General features: G+C 40.6%; 1 protein-coding gene across 4 annotated transcripts in view; it reads left to right on the forward strand.

Moving 5' to 3' along the window:
• Positions 1-19,728, forward strand: part of NOL4 (nucleolar protein 4) — a 418,254-nt gene that overhangs the window by 219,720 nt on the left and 178,806 nt on the right. For all 4 annotated transcript variants that reach the window (XM_075532843.1, XM_075532842.1, XM_075532844.1 and 1 more), the window contains one exon: positions 3,778-4,061. In XM_075532843.1, coding sequence (XP_075388958.1) covers positions 3,778-4,061 — 284 coding nt within the window. The remainder of the gene's footprint in view (positions 1-3,777; positions 4,062-19,728) is intronic.

Here is a 19,728-nt window from a genome sequence, read left to right on the forward strand (position 1 = left end):
TTAAAATTAACTATCACATATTCATTCTATTACCTCATTGTCTTCCTAGTCCATCCTTCCTTTTACTCCACTGCTGTTGCTTTACTTTGAACTTTTGACATTGCTAGATTAGATCTCTTACCGAGTCTTCCCAGCTTTCATCTGGTCCCCAGTTCATTCACTTATTCTCAGGGAGTCAGAATGATCTTTTTTTTAAAAATCATTTTATTGGGGCTCATACAACTCTTATCACAATGCATACATACATCAATTGAGTAAAGCACCCTTATACATTCGTTGCCCTCGTCATTCTCAAAATTTGCCTTCCACTTGGGTTCCTGGAGTCAGCTCATTATCCTTTTCCCCTCCCTTTCCCTCCCCATTCCTCCCTCCCTCATGAACCCTTAATAATTTATAAATTATTATTTTATCTTATCTTACACTTCCAGGCATCTCCCTTCACCCACTTTCCTGTTTCCCATCCCCCAGAGAGGAGGCTATATGTAGAACCCCAAGATTCGCTCCCCCTTTCTAACCCCCCTCCCTTTCCCGGTATAGTCATTCTCACCGTTGGTCCAGAGGGGTTCATCTGTCCTAGATTCCCTGTGTTTCCAGATCCCAATTGTACCGCTGTGCATCCTCTGGTCTAACCAGGTTTGCAAGGTAGAATTGGGATCATGATAGTTGGAGGGGAAGAAGCGTTTAAGAACTAGAGGAAGGTTGTGAGTTTCACTGTTAAGTGACACTGAACCCTGAGTGACTCATCTCCTCCCCACTATCTCTTTACAACTCAAAAATCCCTGTGGTGTGTACCCCTAAACCTAAAATTGCCCTAGAAGAAAAAATATAAGCTATGTGACATACAAAGTACTCTGAACCGACCTTCTTCACTATATTGGTTTATTTTCTTCATTTTCTTTGTGTTCAATACTTTAATCTTATGGCATCAAAGATCTCAAGTATCTTGCATGTTCTTTGATCGGTGACTTTGCACTTGCTGGGATCTCTGTTAGAAACATTCTCTCCGAGTTCCTCCACATAGTTAAGGTTCACCCATCAAAAGACCAGAAGTCCTTTGGGTCATTTTTGTCCTGTGTGCTAGATCACCATCTTTTTTCTTTGCATCTCAAATTCATGTCTATTTTTCTGTGTGTGTGTGTGCTTTTTAATTAACTGTGAACTCAATGAAAGCAGAGTCAGTATAAACCAATGTTTAACCTATTGTCTCCAGAGTAGGCATTCAATAAATAGTTGTTAGATAGATAAATGTGCTATGCTTCTTCATAATTTAAATATTCTTTCTAAAATCTAATTAATTAGAATGCACCAAATATTTCATTGTACCACACAAAACTAAGCATGATATTAAGAATACAAACCAAATATCATACGTATTAAATATGATTTCCCTGTTCACTTGCATTTACATGTTTCAATAAACCCTTTAATTAAAAGAAACAATTTTATATACTTGTCCATTATAATCCTTTGAGATTAATGGCAAATCTCTATTACATAAATAAAAATGAGAGCGATAAAGAAAATTAGAATTTTATGTAAACTTTGTTTCTTTCTCTCTGTAAGTTACCATTAATATACAACTTTATTTTTTTTACTTTGAAATCAATTTTGTTTAAATATGCTTCCCTATTTTTTCTTTTCCTTTTATTGTTCTTGTCATTATTCTAAATGGTTACAATTAATATGTATATACATACATGCATACGTACATACATACATACGGACACACCCATGCACTTTTTCGCCTCACTGCCATCGAGTTAGTGCTGACTCATGGCAGCTCCATGTGGGGTTTCAAGACTGTAACTGTTAATGGGAGTAGAAAGGCCAGTCTTTCTGTTGGTGTTTCTAACTACTGACCATGCAGATCATAGGCAAATGTTCATACACACACACACCTCACACATGCACACCACTTAATCAGGAAAGGTGTGTTACTTATCAACAAAACCATGAGGAAAAGGGTGCACTTGTTTGAGAGTGCACTTGTATACTTATCCCATCTGGGTCTTGAGCAGATAATTGAGCACGTGAATTAAATGAAGAGGAGTGTGGCATTAACCCTGGAGAAAGTCTCACCAGCAAGCTGTGATGTGCAGATGCCACAGCCATGCGTACGAAAAGCAAATAGGACTGGAGGTACTTGCTGATGAAGATCCAAGACTGCAGCCTTCAGGATGGACTGCAACTCAATGTGCAAACAGCATCATCATATCTGGACCAATAGATAATCTCATGAGAAACAGAGAAGCGACTGAAGTTGTCAACGATTTCATTTTCCATGGGTCCACAATCAGTGCCCAGGGGAGCTGCAGTCCAATTGAGCAAGTCTGCTGTACAAGCCCTTTTTAAAATGCGATGGAGGCATAAGGTCACTCTGAGGACTAAAGAGAACCAGACCCAAGTCATGGTGCTTTTATCACCCGTGTGCGTATGCAACCGGACAGTGACTGAGGAAGACTGCAGAAGAATCTGTGCATTTGAATTGTAGAGTACAGGAGCAATATTGAAAGTACTGTGGACTGCAAGAAGAACAAACTACTCTGTCCCAAATACTCCTTAGAAGCGAGCATCGCTGGACTTCAACTGCCATACTTTGAACATGTTATCAGGAGAGACCGACCAGCCCTCGGGGAAATGTATCTTCCTTAGTGAAGTACAGAGTTGGAGAGAGAGAGAGAGAGAGAGAGAGAGAGAGAGAGAGAGAGAGAGAGAGAGATCCCTTATAAAGACAGATGAGACAGAGGTTACAACAGTGGCAGTTGTGAGGAGGGGCCGAGCCTGCTTCCTTCTGTTTCCCATAGGCTGCTGTGCTGTGAGGGGCAGCAGGTCACTGGCCCCAACAGCAGCATCTATTACCATTGGATTTTTTGTTGTTATTGGAAATATATATTAGTTGTAGATAAGACTATTTTAAAAATTCAGTATTATATCAGTCATAATGGACTATAAATATTGTGATATATACACACATATATGTGTACATATTTTCAAACTTTTTCCTATGTATCTGTATGATTTTTTTTTTTACAAAATTGAGGTCTTCCTGAGCATGCTGTTTTGCAGTTGTTTTTCCATTAAATATCTCATGATTCTTAGTCCTCCTTATCTCTAGAGTGGGACATTGGATGACTGCATACTATCTTAGCTATTCTAATATGCATTAAGCCAATCCTCTATCTTTGGCAATTTACATTATTTTTGAATGTTTACTATTGGAAACAAGATTAAGTTCAGTGTGTTTTCATTTGCACAGATACCCATATAAAGACTAGACCCCTTCAGCGTAACTATCTCACAGCGCAGTGATTTGCGCCAAGGTTCTGAGCGTCTTTCCTATCTTGGGAACACATGCCTGACTCTCCATAAAGTATGTGACAAGGTGCAGCCCCACGAGCAGTGCAGGTGGATGCTCTCACTAAGTACATCCTGTGTATTCTGCATGGGAAGACAGCACCTATCTGCAAAATTATTACTTTTTCTCTTGGTTTTTTAAATCAACTTTTCACTGAGATTCCATTTGTCATTGAACACCTGCTGCTTTACATCTTTTGTTCTTATTTCAGTTCTTCTCGTGCCTAACTTGGGGCGTGAAAATAAAAATTACTCTGACTGCTTCCTCAGTTCATTCCTAAGGTGGAATCACGTGGTACATGTAAGATTACAAAACACATCAAGTCCATAGTAGTAACTCAAGAAATGCCAGTTGCAGTAGACACCGAATAGCATAATAATGAAAATGAATGTTTGTGTGTTTGTTTTCTCTCTTCCCAACAGATGATTCTGCTGCAGAGAGCTTTAATGGCAATGAGACTCTGGGGCATGGTTCTGTTGCTTCTGGGGGAGCACACGGCAGGGAGATGGGAGACCCCAACAGTGAAAGCAAAACTGGGCTGGAACAGGACGAGCAGCCACTGAACCTGAGTGACAGTCCCCTCTCTGCGCAGCTGACTTCTGAGTACAGAATAGACGAGAACAGCAGTAATGGGAAAAGCAAATACAAGAACCTTCTAGTGTCTGACCTCAAGATGGAACGGGAGGCGAGAGAAAATGGAAGCAAGGTGAGCTCCTCTTGATTTCCAGGGGTTCTGAGTTGGACATGAAGGTTGCAAACTAATACGTGCTGTAGGAGATGAGGCTTATTAACAATAAACCTATTACAAAAATTGAAACGAATGCCAATAATTCATTACCAAGATGCTTATAACTCTGTTTGTTGTATGTGTCTATAAAATATGAGTAGGCTCCGAAAGGATTGTGGACAAATAGAATTAAGAGGAAATGGGATATTTCTGAAAACTTTCTGAAGCCCCCTTATATAACAGAATGCTTCTGGACTCCCAGAGAGCAAGCGTCACCATGCTTCAGGCAAACCAGTCTGTATGATTGTTCAAGGAATCACTGGAATTCAGTTTCTCATCCATATGATCCTTCGGAAGTCTGTCTCTGGGAAAGTGTTGAATGCAACGATGGGGCTTTAGGTACCCATTGTGGATACAGTTTTAGACTGCATATAGGTCAGCATCTAGTTTCTCCTGGCAGTAGAGTTGCCCGTGGCAGTAAAGTTTCAATGAAATTCTCCAATTTGCTTCAGAGAGCTGGGAATGGCTGAGATTGACTCCGAGTGCACTAGAGAATTGTTAAGTGGCAGTCTTCTTGATGAAACGGGTGGATTAAAGGATGAATTGAAGGATTAACTTTATCATTAACTGTAGTACACAAAGACAAACATATTTCAGACATATGCTTTCAATTTCCAGATAATACTAAAATGAATAAAATACCATCATTACAACTGCTTTTTTCTAAAAAAGTGTTTTTTTAAGCTTAACTTCTACTTGTTTGAAAGCACGTGCGCTGACTTTGCTCTGAAGATACATTTTGGAATACTTGCAGTTGATGAAATACAAATTTCACTCCCTTAGTCTACTCCCATCTATAAATTGGAAGATGAACCGGTCTTTTGACATAAATCCTAAAAGCAAAACATCTTAATCTGGATTAATTTCTGAATTTGAGGAAGCACCTCATTTCCTAAATTGGCTCTATTTAAATCTTTTGCCTTGCCTGAAGGTGTGTGGCTTTATCCTCTTTTAAGCAAGTCACTAGACATTATCAAGCCTTAAGCATTTCTGCCTGAGGGAGGCTGTAGTCAATGCAAAGATACCCTCTTGAGTGGGCTTAAAGCCATACCGCACCAACACAAATGACTTTATGTTCGCTAACATGATCTGAATCACTATGTGATTTTTACAAGACTAATTAACTCTGGGTTTTCCTGTCTGCCACATAACCCTGCCTTTCTAAAGCATAAACATTCAAGAATCTTACTTCCTCTTCTTTGGGTCCAGTGAAGATTTTTCTAAAGTGATTTTCCTCTTTCAGCTCTTATTTACTATGATTACAGGAACAATTAACACTAAAATAATTTCCTGGGCATAATAAATGAGATGAATACCTCTCCTGGAGAAAGAGAGGCCTTTCTACTCCCGTAAAGTGTTATAGGCTCAGAAACCCACAAGGGCAGTGCCAGTTTCCTAATAGGGCTGCTTATGAGTTGGCATCGCCTCGCTGGCACTGAGTTTGGTTTTCTACCTCTACTATAATGATGTTCTAAAAAGCACACATCGAGCAAAATATGCAGAGTAAAATGAAAGATGGAGCTAGACAAGGTGACACCCCTTCTGAGGAACTGAATGTTCATTTGATTTAGTAAAGGAAGAGGGAGTCCCTGGTGGTGAAAATAGTTAACATACCTGGGCTGCTAACCAAAAAGTTGATGGTTCAAAACCAGCCTAGGCACCCTGGAAGAAAGGGTTGACTGACATCTACTTCTAAAAAACCACCCACTCCAAGCCTGCAGAGCCCAGGTCTACTCTGCCACAGCACCTGCAGGAGTGATGCTGGTAGAGAAAGGCAGCTTGCACAGAGACAGGGCGCCAGGAGAGCAGGTGGGAAATCACGAGTGCAGCATTGGAAGTGAAGCAGCATGCCTGCTTCAAGGAGACCACTCAGGTGACCACTGAACATTCACCACCGATGAAGAGAGACTATAATTCACTTTGTGAAACCAGTCTTGGAAACTTGCGCTGGGAACAGTATTCTGAGGGACTGTTTTTATGCATTCCTTGAAAAGGGCAAATTACATAACTCACACTCAAAGCATTCTTTTAAGGCCCTTGATACACACTTTGGAAAAGAGAATGCATATCTGAAAGCTTTTTAGGACTAGTTGTCATTCGTGGGTTAAATCATTAAGAGTTCAAGGAAAATAATAGCTCTAGTGTCCTCCTTTAACATTTGGCTGTCATTTTGTCCTGCCTTGGTGACTTGCACGGTGCTGAGCTGTTGGGAGCCATACTACTGGTAGACGAGAAGAACGGTCCAGTTCTGAACAATTAGCTACTACTGACCAGACGAGTAGCAGTGGACCGTTACCCAGGACAGTGTCAGCGGATGGACTCCCAGCTGGGAGCCACTCACAGCACACCTGGAGAACACCGGAGCAGCTGTGAAGATGGCCCAGGACTGGGGAGTGTTTCCTTCTATTACACCTAGGGTCACTGTGAGTGAACACTTACTTAATGGCACCTAACAACAAGAACAACAGCAAACACTCATGTGGTCATAGTCAAAGAAGTCTTCCTAGAACAAATGCATCTCGGAATAAGCGCATTGAAGAAAATGTAAGATTAGAATTTTTCAGTTATGGTTTTATGCCGAACTTTGAAGGCCAGAATGCATACAGGAAAGAGAGGACTTGGGTTTATTGGCTAGGACCTCATTGTTTATTCTCAGCTAGATATGGGTTTATAACATGGCAATTTTAGAACATGAATGAGATAGCTATGCAAAGTAGACTATTTGTCTCTAATTGATTTATTCATCAAATATTTCTGAACAGCTCTTACATGCAAGGCATTGTTGCGGTAGTCAAGAATATAGGAGTGAAGAAAGTGAGGTCTTCAACAGCTCTTTGTCTAAAAGGAGAGAGAGACTTGAACTTGGATTTCTATCTGATTTCATAAGTAATGTGATAGACTATGGGCAGATTAAAATGAGAGAACAGAAATAGGGCACGCAAAGCACAATAGTGAGTCTTAAGGAATATTTTAAAGAGAGATTAATGCCAGCATTGAGCAAGGGAGAGTAAGCAGGAATTATCTAGATGGAGAGGATTATTCATGATAGTGGTTTAAGTATGTGTTGAAGCAGAAACTTATGAGCGAACATGCTTGGTTTAGTTACTTTCAGAAGTGTTGGCAAGGATGGTGACAGAGAGAAAATGGTAAGAGGAATGAAGGATAAAGGAGACCCATCAAGAAGTTTTTAGCCCCTTTTTTAGAGCTTTGAATTCCACCCCATAGTTAAAATTTGGGTTGTATTGGGATTCGGTTGTGGAAAGTTCATTCTGGCAATATCATGATGGAAGAGTAAAAAAGGAAACAGGTTAGAAAGCACTATGACAATCAGTAAAAAGATAATGACAATTAGAATCAAGTAAACAGAAATGGGAATGGGAAGCACAAATAGAGTATATTTATAGAGAGGGAGAAGAACATTCTTCGACGTTTTGTTTGCAGCAGCATCATATAGCCACCGAGAGAGCCTGGCAGGTTTTACACCGCCATGCCAATACATGCTTTTGAAAAAATGAAGTTTATTCAGTGTGAGACGTGAAGAAGAAAACTCTACAATTTCTTCAAGTTTATTGACTTGGTCACCTAAGTGGATGGTTTCGCTTACCAAGATTCAGAATGAGAAACATTTGAAGAAGAAAATTTTGACGTGTGAAGTTATCGTGTCTATACAAAAACCAAGTGCCAGTTTAGAAAGAAAGTTGGAAAGATGGCGTGTTAGACTGGGTTGACTAGAGAGACCTTCATATGTGTATGAGAGCGAGCTTTATATCAAAGAGAAATTGAATGTTGAGTAAACATCCCATCCCAGTCATCATTTTTTAAGTCCTATATTACCCCATTTGTCCCATACTAGTCCATAAATTCCCCTTCAGACTCGTATAGTTCGTGCAATGATGCAGAATGCAGGAAGATCACAGGCCTGGTGGGTGCAAAGTCTTGTGAATCTAATGGTGGTAGAAGCATCTCAAGGGCTCTGGCTACCATCATGGTGGCTCCATGGAGCTCCCTCAGCTCCCTGCCTCTCTCCTCCACAGGAAAGTGAAGCAGAGAGAGTGTGTGGTGTACCTCCAGGGAAAAAGAGAGGAAGGTCCCAAAATCCTCATGAGAAGGTCAAGCCCACAAGGAGGCATCATCAGGCTGTGACTATGACCTGATTGATAGGCTAAACTACACCCCTTCACTTTATTTATCAAGTTGACATGAAATTATGTAGCTACCATAGATAGTTATTTATAAGGCATCAGATAGAAGAACTGCGTGAAGCTGGTGCTGACCTCACCTGAGAAGAGAAAAGGAATAAGAATATAACATGTAATATACCTATAATGAAATAATGTAAATGCATAAGGATCCTGTAGCAGATTGGGCTTTGCAGAGAAAGAGCCACCCAAGGAAGCCAGATAAAAAATATGGCACCAAGAAAGGAGTTTTAGAAGCAAATGTCTGACATTTCAAACTGTTGCAAGTGGTTCAATTAATTAATCATTGGGTGAGAGAAGAGGAACCTGTTGGCACAGTAACTGAAGTGCTCAGTTGCTAACTGAAGAGTTGGTGGTTCAAGTCCCCCAGTTGCTCCATGGGAGAAAGCTGCAGCACTCGGCTTGAAGATGGACAGCCTGGGAAGCACTGTGCGGTGGTGCTATTTTGTCCTTTAGTGTTGCTCTGAGTTGCAAACCAACAGCCTTGGGTTTGGTTTGGTTTGGAAATGAAGTGACATCAGCCTTGGACTGTGGTTTTGGGAAAGAACAGAAATAATTTGTGAGAAATGGATGAGTAATCATTGTAGAGGTTGAGATGGGCATGCTGAGTCATATTAACTGTGCAGAACACAGTCTGTGGGGTTTCTTTAAAAGAATTTTTTAAGTTATTATGTTGAATTCTTATGTAGCAAGAATTCATTTAGTTTCCTTGTGACTTTGGATCAAGACTTAGTTTACCCCAAGACTATCAGGTGAATTTCATATGAAAGCTTTAGTCCTCATGTGTACGTTGGCCATTGTCCAATTAGTACTTTTTTCTTGGTAATCTTTAGGGATGTTCTATCACTTCTGCACAACTTTCTAAAATAACACTGGTAGCTTTTTTGTTGCTACTGGTATTTCTGAGTCTAGCCTTTCTTCTTACTAGGATAAATGTAAAAACTTGATTCAATTGATACTATAAACAGTTGAGATTTCTGTGGGTTTAATATTGATCTTTCATAGTTTTCCTATGATTAATATCAATGAAAAAATGGTTTAAAGCACTTTGGAAAAATGAAGAGTGAATAGAAATGACTAAAATGAATAGTTGAACTGGATTATACAATTTACTGATTGTTGTTCTTATAAAAATTCACCCAAAGGCTAGTGAGGAATCACATACTAGTCTGAAGAGTAAACACATTGCCTTAAAAGAGTTTACTATCCAAACAAACAAATAAACAAACCAATTGCTGTGAGTCGATCCTGATTCATAGCAACCCTGCAGAACAGAGTAGAACTGCTTCCTGTGGTCTTCCAGGCTGTCCATCTGTACTGGAGTGGGCAATCACATCTCTCTCCCGTGAAGTGACTGGTGGAGTCAACAAGCTGACCTTGAAGTTGGCAGCCCAACATACAACTCACTGCAACACCACGGCTCCAAAACCGAAGCCATTGGCACTGAGTTCATTCGGACTCTTCCAACCCTGTAGGACAGAGCAGAAATGGCCCGTTTAACGGAGCAGTCCCTTCCTTGGAGCTGGCTGCTGGAGTCACTGCTCTCCTGGCATTCAGCAGTGTAACCCCTAACCCATTAGGCCAGCAGGCTCCTGTAGGTAGTAGTTACTGTCTATTTTTGAATGGCCACATCTTTAAGGGAAAATTAGTAAGATTAGAGTGCAGATGAGACTATTAGAGAACTAGTTATTTTACTTTAGAAGAAAATTGGCAAAGGAGAGACAAGTACAGGTATAAACATGTTTGAATTGATTTAAATTGTTATTTTTAATCATTTTATTAGGGGTTCATGCAACTCGTTTGACAATCCGTGCATACATCATTTGTGTTAAGCACATTCGTACGTACGCTGCTATCATCATTCTCAAAACACCTGCTTTCTACTTGAGCCCTTGGTATCAGCTCTTCATTTTCCCCTCCCTCCACACTCCCCATCCCCCTGAATCCTTGATAATTTATAAATAATTATTATTTTATCATATCTTACACCATCCAGAGTCTCTCTTACCCAGTTCTCCGCTGTCCGTCCTCCAGGGAGGAGGTTATATGTAGGCCTTGTCATCTGTTCCCCCTTTCTCCCTCACCCTCCCTTCACCCACCCAATATCGCCATTCTTACCACTGATCCTTAGGGGTTCATCTGTCCTGGATTCCCTGTATTTCCAGTCCCTATCTGTGCCAATGTGCATCCTCCAGTCCAGCCGGATATGTAAGGTAGACTTGGGATCATGATAGTGGAGGGGAGGAAGCGTTTAAGAATTAGAGGAAAAATGTATGTTTCATCGTTGCTACACTGCACTCTGACTGGCTCATCACCTCTCCACAGCCCTTCTGCAAGGGGATGTCCAATTTTCCACAGATGGACCCTGGGTCCCCACTCTGAACTCCCCCTCATTCACAATGCTATGATTTTTTTTGTCTTTGATGCCTGATATCTGATCCCTTCGACACCTTGTTATCTTATAGGCTGGTGTGCATTTTCCATGCAGGCTTTGTTGTTTCTCAGTTAGATGGCCCCTTGTTTATCTTCCAGCCTATTGAACCCTAGATTCTATATTTTTTGACAACTGAGCACCATCAGCTTTCTTCCCTGCATTTGCTTATGAATCTGCTTTTTCTTCAGCATTCTTGCCAGGTAGGCTGGTGTGCTTCTTCGATGTGGGCTTTGTTGTTTCTTAGCTAGATGGCCACCTGATTGTCTTCAAGCCTTTAAGACCCCAGATGCTATATTATTTGATAGCCGGGCGCCATCAGCTTTCTTCACAACTTTTGTTTATGCACCCACTTTGTCCTCAGTGATCGAGTCAGGACAGGCTGGTGTGCTTCATCCACGTGGGTTTTGTTGTCTTTCAGCTAGATGGCTGCTTGTTAATCTTCAGGTTTTTAAGACTTCAAGTGCTATATTTTTGGTAGCCGGGCACCATCAGCTTTCTTCACCATATTTGCTTGTGCACCCATCAGCGATTGTACCAGGCAGGTGAGCATCTCAGACTGCCGAATTGTTAGAACAAAGTGTTCTTGTGTTGAGGGAGTACTTGAGCGGGGGCCCACTGTCCATCTGTTTCCTTAATACTAAACCTATAAATATATGTACATAGATCTATTTCCCCCTCATCTTATATAAATATATTTACATCTTTATATGCCTGTATTTAAATCTCTATGACTACCCTTTGCCTCCTAGTTCTTTCCTTTGTTTCTTTGTACTTTCCTCTTGTCCCATGTTCTACCTTCTTTTGTGTTTTAGGAATTCCTCTTGGTTACATTGCCCTTGATCCAGCCCTGCCAGACCTCCCATACCCTCCTTGAGACTGATTTTGGATCACTTGTTATTCCCTTGTCCCTGGGCTTGTTAATACCCTCTTCCTTTCCCCCGCCTCCCCTACCTCCATGCCCTCCTCGCCCCCCAGTACTGTCATCCCGTTGTTCTCTCTTCTGGCTTGTTTATTCCGCCTATCCCTTCCAGGTAGACATGCTATGTCCTATCATAAGATTGAGTACCACGAAGCACCAACAGAAAGTAAAACAATAGCTACTACAACAACACCCACACACACACACATACACACATAAATGTATGAATAGTTCAGGGTCTGTTTGTTTTCCTTCACGGGTGCTTTCCAGTCAAGTCTGATAGGGTGCCATGCCCTGGCACCGCCTCTATCCCTGGGGACGTCATTGCTCTGCTTCCCCCACTGCTCTGCTGCATGCCCGCAGAGACTGGCTTTGGCATGGTGAGCTCATAGTGGGCACAATTCCCGCTGTGTGTCTCTAGTGTTGTTCCCAATGGTGCTCTGGGTCAATGAGAAGAAACGCTGTGTCCCATGGTGGGGCCGGCCCTCTGGTCATCTCTGTTCATTGCTTTTCTGAGCAGGAACATTGTCCTCAGGGCTTGGTGAACTAGGATGTGCTTCACTCTTTTCTTTTTTTCCCCCTCTGCCCCCTCATTGGCTCTTGTGTGCTCTGAACAGACCAGTCCCTCTTCCCCTCTTCTTGAGCTGTAGCATCAGTGCTGTCCTCTAAAGTGAATTCTTTTTTGGGGGAGGGTGGTGCTGTACACTTAGTTGGCCCCTCAGACCTCTCTATCGGTTCCCTGCTTCATGTCAGTGTGTTGCGTTCTTGTCTTTGGAGCTCCAGGTTGAAGTCTGGTCTCTCTTTCCCTGTGGAGACACAATCAACACCCTCCCCATGTGTGGGTTAGTGCCCTGTTCCCCGGTTATCCATACCATTTTCCGTCCTCCCTTTTAATGGGTTACCATATGTATTCCAGAGGTGTCCCTGAGTTTAGGCTGGCCCCTGCCATATTACCTGGGCCTCACCCCAGGGATGTATGTATACAGGATCGCCTTCCCTAAGCCCCTTTTGAATTTTAAAATCATTAATGATAATAGGAAAACAAAACTCCAGAAGACTAGTAGATAGAAATGCATGATTTAGAAACAATGTATTATTGATTTTTTTCTGTTTAGATTTCCCTTTTGTTAGTCTTTCTCATTGTTTTGCAACCCAGCTGCATTTTTACTTAATATGCTAAAATATTCTAAATCAAATGCTCAAAATAATAATGTTCCAAATAATAATTGGGGTGTAGGGTGATTATTGTGAAAAGGCTAATGTGTCTCTGTGGTGACTGCATATTTGGTTTTGGGCTGAGTTCCAAAAATGCCCATAATTTTCACTCTACCTAAGCAGCAATTGATTTCCAATGTGATTCAGGTATTCTTTTTCAAGAATTTTTTCTTTAAAACTTTATGAAAGATGAATATTGCTATTCAATATAAGTTTTTAAAATATATCAATCATAATTACCACTAATAATTGCTACATAATTTCATGTATGTATGATGAATGGAAGTAGTGCAGTCCTTAAAATACCACTTTTTAGAATGAAATGGCCTTTTAAGGGCTAAAAGCAATGAATTCGTTTGGGGACTGCAGTGTCGTGCTGTTTGTTAGGGTGATATTCTAACTCATTATTGATTCAGTTTAATGATTTGCAATATTTAGATGCCTATTTTTAGAGATTTGGGCCCTGATTTTATGCAGAGTAGAAACAAATGTGCCTAGTGTGCTAGGCTCTGTTACAGGCATTAGGACAAATTTTGTTTGTTTGATTTTATTTAAACTCTTCAGGCCTTAAGAATGCAAATTTTGGCCAGAAATACTGATGTATAAATATGTGGATCATAGTATGGGAATTTTATGTGTCTTCTCGGCCTACTAACCCTTCTATGGATCATTCCTAAGTTAATGTTTTAAGAATTAAATAGGAGATAAACTCACTGCCATCAAGTCAATTCCAACTCTTAGCAACCCTATAGGGCAGGGTAGAACTGCACCTATGGATTTCCAAGAATGTAACTCTTTATAGGAGTAGACAGCCTCATCCTTCTCCCAAGGAGTGATTGGTGGTTTTGAACTTTTGACCTACAGTTAGCAGACCAATATGCAATGAACTACATCACCAGGGTTTCAAATAGGAGATAGTTACTTGAGAAATGTGTTTCTCAGATTTATAAATCTTTACATGAACAGAAAACCTCATCTTTCTACCATAGTCATTTGATGGTATTCAGAAATTACAGCCAGGTTGAATGTGAGGAGCAAAAGTAGAGAGAGAGAGAGAGAATACAAAGTGTCGAGGGAAGGAATAATGAAAGAGAAAGGTCTGCAGTGGTTGTGTCAGGAAGGTGAGCATCATAGAATTAAAATTTAATATAAGAAAGTATTCTTGCATCGAGGGAATACTTTTGTGGAGGCCCAATGTCCTTCTGCTACCTTAATACTAAACCTATAAATATAGGCACATACTTCACTTTCCCCATCCTCACATATAAATGTATTTGCACATGTACATGTCTTTATCTAGACCTCTATAAATGCCCTTTGCCTCCTAGCTCTTTCCTCTATTTCCCTTGATTTTCCTCCTGTCCCACTATCATGCTCAGTCCCCACCAGGGTTTTAGAAATTCCTCTTTGTTACATAACCCTTGATCATGCCCTACCAGGCCTCCCACACCCACCTCACCACCAATTTGGATCACTTGTTCCCTTGTCCCTGGGTTTTTTAATACCACTTCCTTTCCCCACCTCACGCTCTCCCATGTCCCCCTGGAATGGTCGGTCCCGTTGATTTTCCCTCCAGATTGTTCATCCAGCCTATCTTATTTAGACAGACCTGCGGAGATGCATGCACAAAAACAACACAGAGCAGTACCGAGCAACAACATACAACAAAACAACAACAGCAAACCAATGAGAAAAAACAAAAGAAAACACAGCAAAAAAAAAAAAAAAAGCTTGTAGTTAGTTCAAGGATCGTTTGTTTGCCTTTAAGAGTGTTTTCCAGTCCAGTCTGTTGGGGCATCAAGCCCTGGCCCCAAAGTCCACCTCCAGCATTCCCTGGGGACCTTGACGCTCCATTTCCTTGCTGTTTATTGCACCCCCTTAATGTTTTACGTCAGTGTGGTAGGATCCGGTGTAATTCCTATACTGTATCTCTGGAGTTGTATAAGCAAATGTGGTAAAGAAAGCTGATGGTGCCCAGCTATCAAAATATATAGCATCTGGGGTCTTAAAAACTTGAAGGTAAACAAATGGCCATGTAGCTCAGAAACAACAAAGTCTCTTTGATATTTGCAAAATGAGACTATCTGCTCCTATGAGGACTTACAGCCTTGGATACCCAAAGGGACTGTTCTGCACCCTGTTCTATGGGGTCACTGGCGAGAAAGACAAAGGAAGAATAAGATTGTTAAAGAGCCATGGCGCTGCAAAGGATAAGCTCTTGGCTACTAACTCCAAGATCAGGGGTTCAAACACAGCAGTCTCTCTGTTGGAAAAGTGCTAGTCTGCTTTCATACAGATCGCAACCTTGAAATTGTTCTGGGACTCTTCTGCTTTGCCAGGTCGGATCCTTAGGAGTCAAGGTCGACTTGACAGCACGAATAGTTTATTTGTTGCATTTAACCTATTTGCAATCAATTTAATGTGTGTAGTGCTTTAATGAAAAAACAAAAACCTTGTTGGTTTTTGTTGTTGGTTGCCAATTAGTCAGTTCTTTTCTATGATAATTTCATGTAAAAAAGATCAAAACACTGTCTGGCCCTGCAGTCCTTTCTCCATGGTTGGTAGGCTCAAGGCCATTGTACGGTCACTGCGTAGTTTGAATGCTTTCTCATTTAAGGGGCTGATTTTCCATCATTGTCTGTATCCTGTAGTGATTCACAAGTTTTCTTTTGCTAAATTTTGGGTTTTTTAAATAATTTTATTGGGGGTTCATACAACCCTTATCACAATCCATCCATCCATTGTGTCAAGCACATTTGTACATTTGTTGCCATCGTCACTCTCAAAACATTTTCTTTGTACTTGAGTCCTTGATAGCAGCGCCTCATTCCTACCCACTTCCTCCCTCACCCTTCTTCTCTCATGAATCCTTGATAATTTATAAATTATTATTTTTTCATGTCTTACAGTATCTGATGGCTTCCTTCACCCACTTTCCTATTGTCCATCCCCCAGGTAGGGCTTATATGTAGATCATTGTGATTGGTTTCCCCCTTTTCCCCCACCTTCCCCTTACTGGTATTGCTACTCTCATTATTTGTCCTCAGGGGGTTATCTGTCCTGGATTCTCTGTGTTTACAGCTCTTATCTGTACCAGTGTACATCATCTGGTCTAGCATATTTGTAAGGAATAATTGGGATCATGATATTTGGGGGGGGCGAGCGTTAAAGAACTAGAGGAAAGTTGTGTTTCACAGGTAGTATACTGCACCCTCACTGACTTGTCTCTTCCCCATGACCCTTCGGTAAGGGAATGTCCATTTGCCTACAGATGGGCTTTGGGTCTCCATTCCACACTCCCCCTCAGTCACAATGAATGATTTATTGGTTCTTTGACCCTGATACCTGAATATATCGACACTTCATGATCACACAGGATGGTGTGTTTTTTCCATGTTGGCTTTGTTGCTTCTGAGCTAGATGGTTGCTTGTTTATCTTTAAGCCTTTAAGACCCCAGATGCTATATCTTTTGATAGTCAGACACCATCAGCTTTCTTCACCACATTTGCTTATGCACCTGCTTTGTCTTCAGGGATGGTGTCAGGAAGTAGAGCATCATGGAATGCCAGTTTAATGAACAAAATGTTCTTGCTTTGAGGGAGTACTTGAGTAGAGGTCCAATGTCCATTTGCTGCCTTAATAGTAACCCTATAAATGTATGCACATGTATCTATTTCCCCCATCTTCATATATAAATATATTTACATATGCACATGCCTGTATTTCTTTGGCTAAATTTTAGAAGTAATCTAGGATGTCCTCCTAACTTGTACACAACTAGATTAGGGAAGATACAATAAATCTTTTTATAGGTTTACAGAATCATCATTTTAAGAATCATAAACTCCCTCACTTTATAAATGAAAAATAAGATGCTGTTTTTAACTAGCAAATCAGGTCCTTTTCAATGATTGTTGGTGTTATTAGGTGCCATCAATTTTGTTCGGACTCATAGTGACTATGCACAACAGAATGAAACACTGCCTAATCCCGTGCCATCTTCCCCATTGTTGTCATGGTAGAGCCTGTTGCCACCACTGAGTCAGTTCATCTTATCCAGAGTCTTCCTCCTTCTCACTGCCCCGCCGTGCTCCCAATGCACTGTCTACTAGGGACTCCTCTCTCCTGACGTGAGATGAAGTCTAAACACCCTCACCTCTCAGAAACATTCTGGCTGTACTTCTTCAACACCTCTGTTTATTCCTTTGGCAATCCTTGGGACTTTCAATATTCTTGGCCAGTAGTGTAATTCTATTATTATGTAGCATTAAGTAGGTTAATATTCCTTATATATTCTTACAGGAAAAAGAAGATTAAAGTCCCATTCATGACTGCCTGCTATACATGTTCCAGGACTACAGTAGTTCACAATCTGGTTTATTTCACATTCGTTATTTTGGGAGAATGGGGAAGATGAGCATGTCTGTGACTTATATTCTGAAATGTACAAGGTGACATTGAATTGACTCTAGTCCCCCCCCCCATTGCAAACATGTACTACAGTTTCCTTTTAAACTTATAAGAGTCAAGTGGATCAGTGCAAAATCTCAGCTGACCTTGCTAGCAATCAATGCTACATATTCATGAATTGCCATGTTAGAGTTACAGGCTGTTATTTCTTTGACAAAAATGTAGAGCAAAGAAAATTGACCAATTGCTGTCCTTTCTTTAATGGTTCCTGAATAGTTCAAAAAGACTATCAAAAACCACTTTATTTTTTCATTTTAATTAAAACATTAAAATTGTGTTTCACTTGTTGTGCATTGGTGTGCTATCATTGGGCATGTGGTCAAATTCTAAACATCATTAGCCTGTTCTTCAAAGGCCTTATGAATGATGGAAAAGCTCTAACAGAAAGAACTGTGGTTGAAATAGCTAAAAGTGAACATGGTTGTGTTTCAAAATAATTGATATTACCAGGATTCCTTGAAACACTTGCCCCCCCAAAAAACAAAAACAAAAAGACACAGCAAACAAACAAAAAAAAATGCTTGACCCAAATTGGTCCAAAGAGAAGAATGTGTCTGAATTTAATACCAGAGTCAATTTCTCATTTTCTCAATACAATGTTCAATATTGCTTTTTTAAAATATATTTTAATGTGTTTTGGATGAAGGTCTTCACAACAGTTTAGGTTCCCCTGTGCCAATTTCTACCCAGATGGTTCAGTGACATTGGTTACATTTTCACAATACAAGAAAATTTTATTTTCATGATAATTGGTCCATTTCCATGAATCTAGTTTCCTTACATTCTATAATAATTGCTTATCATTTAGTCTTATTCAGGAACTTTTTTACAGAGTTTATCCAGGAGCTCTGGTGGTATAGTGATGACATGCTGAGCTGCTGACCACAGGGTCAGCAGTTGGAAACAACAGATCCTCTGAGCAAGAAAGATGGGCCTTTCTATTCTCACAGAGAGTGACAGTCTTGGAAACTCGCCAGAGCTGGTGAGTTTTATCGTGTCCCATTGGGTCACGATGAGCTCACATCAATTTTTGGCAGTGAGATTATTTTGCTTCTAGTGTTTGTGGGTGATAGTCATTAGTTTTTGAGCCAATTTGTTACTAATCTACAAGATCTCAAGGGGTATTTTTGATCCAGGGTTTGAAGTAATCTTAAAGCAGCACTCTTGAGAGTCCTCCCATCTCAAACAGTCTTATAAGCACTTTTGTTTGCTTGCTTTTAGAAATTGGAGGTTCTGTCCTTCAATTTTCACACAGGCTATCAAGGTGCATCTATTGTGTCCCTGATTAGAATTGCCAAGAGTAGCAATGGGATACCAGCAAGTTCCTCAGGACTCAGAGTAGACGAGGCTGTGGTTGGTGAACATACTGCTGTTTCACTATCTAATGAATCTAAAAATGTGGCCATAAAACCAATCATCTGTGTCCGCCTATTTCTATTTTTTGTGCTATTGATATGAGAATCTTTAAGTCTTGGTGTTTAAGAGGATAACCTGGATGACGAGTTTTAAAATGAAAAGTAGATCTGAAAGTTAGTCCCAAGAAGTAGTACTGAAAACTAACTTTTTTTCAATGCTTACTATAGAAGTATACAAAACTCCCACTCTACTCGCTCCCATGGAGACAATCGTAACTCATAGCAACCTTCTGTGGTTTTCTGAGTCTATAACTATTTACAGGGGTAGAAAGGCCAGTCTTTCTCCATCAGAGTTACTGGTAGTTTTGAACTGCCTTCCATTGGGATTGAGGCCCAGTGACTAACAACTACACTACCAGGACTCCATAAACACCAAGCACAGTTTTAATAATGAGCTCATGTGACATTCATAAAAGTCTAATGGAATTACATTCCATTATTATTTGCTTTTTAATAGATGAGAAACCCAACAGCCAAAGACGAAACTTGATTATGGTAAAATTGCCAGAATTTGGATTGAAACTTAAAATTATTTGGATCTAAAGACCATGTCACATCATAGACTATGAAGTGACCATGGTGGGTGGACTGAACATAAACAGAAGGAAATGACTTGATGCTGAGCCCCTCAAGGCAGCAGGGCTTGTCCTTATTCCGCTATAAGGATACCCTGCGCTAGCCCTGGCATGCGGGCGGACCCCTGTGTTTCTAGGCTGGTTCATTTCCCTTTGGGACCTGTGTACGGCATCAGAAAAATGGGGATAATCACAGTCAATCTGCAGGCAACTGTGAAGATGAGATGAGATTCTGTGCTCTCCTCAGCTACTAAGTACTTGATCCATGGAGTTGCCGCTGTTCCTGCTGGTTGCTATGGGATCCAGATTTGGGGGCTTAGATAGCTCTTGTAAAAATTCATAATTATTTGGGGGAAAT

Source organism: Tenrec ecaudatus, chromosome 15, assembly GCF_050624435.1.
Source record: "Tenrec ecaudatus isolate mTenEca1 chromosome 15, mTenEca1.hap1, whole genome shotgun sequence".
NCBI lineage: Eukaryota > Metazoa > Chordata > Mammalia > Afrosoricida > Tenrecidae > Tenrec > Tenrec ecaudatus.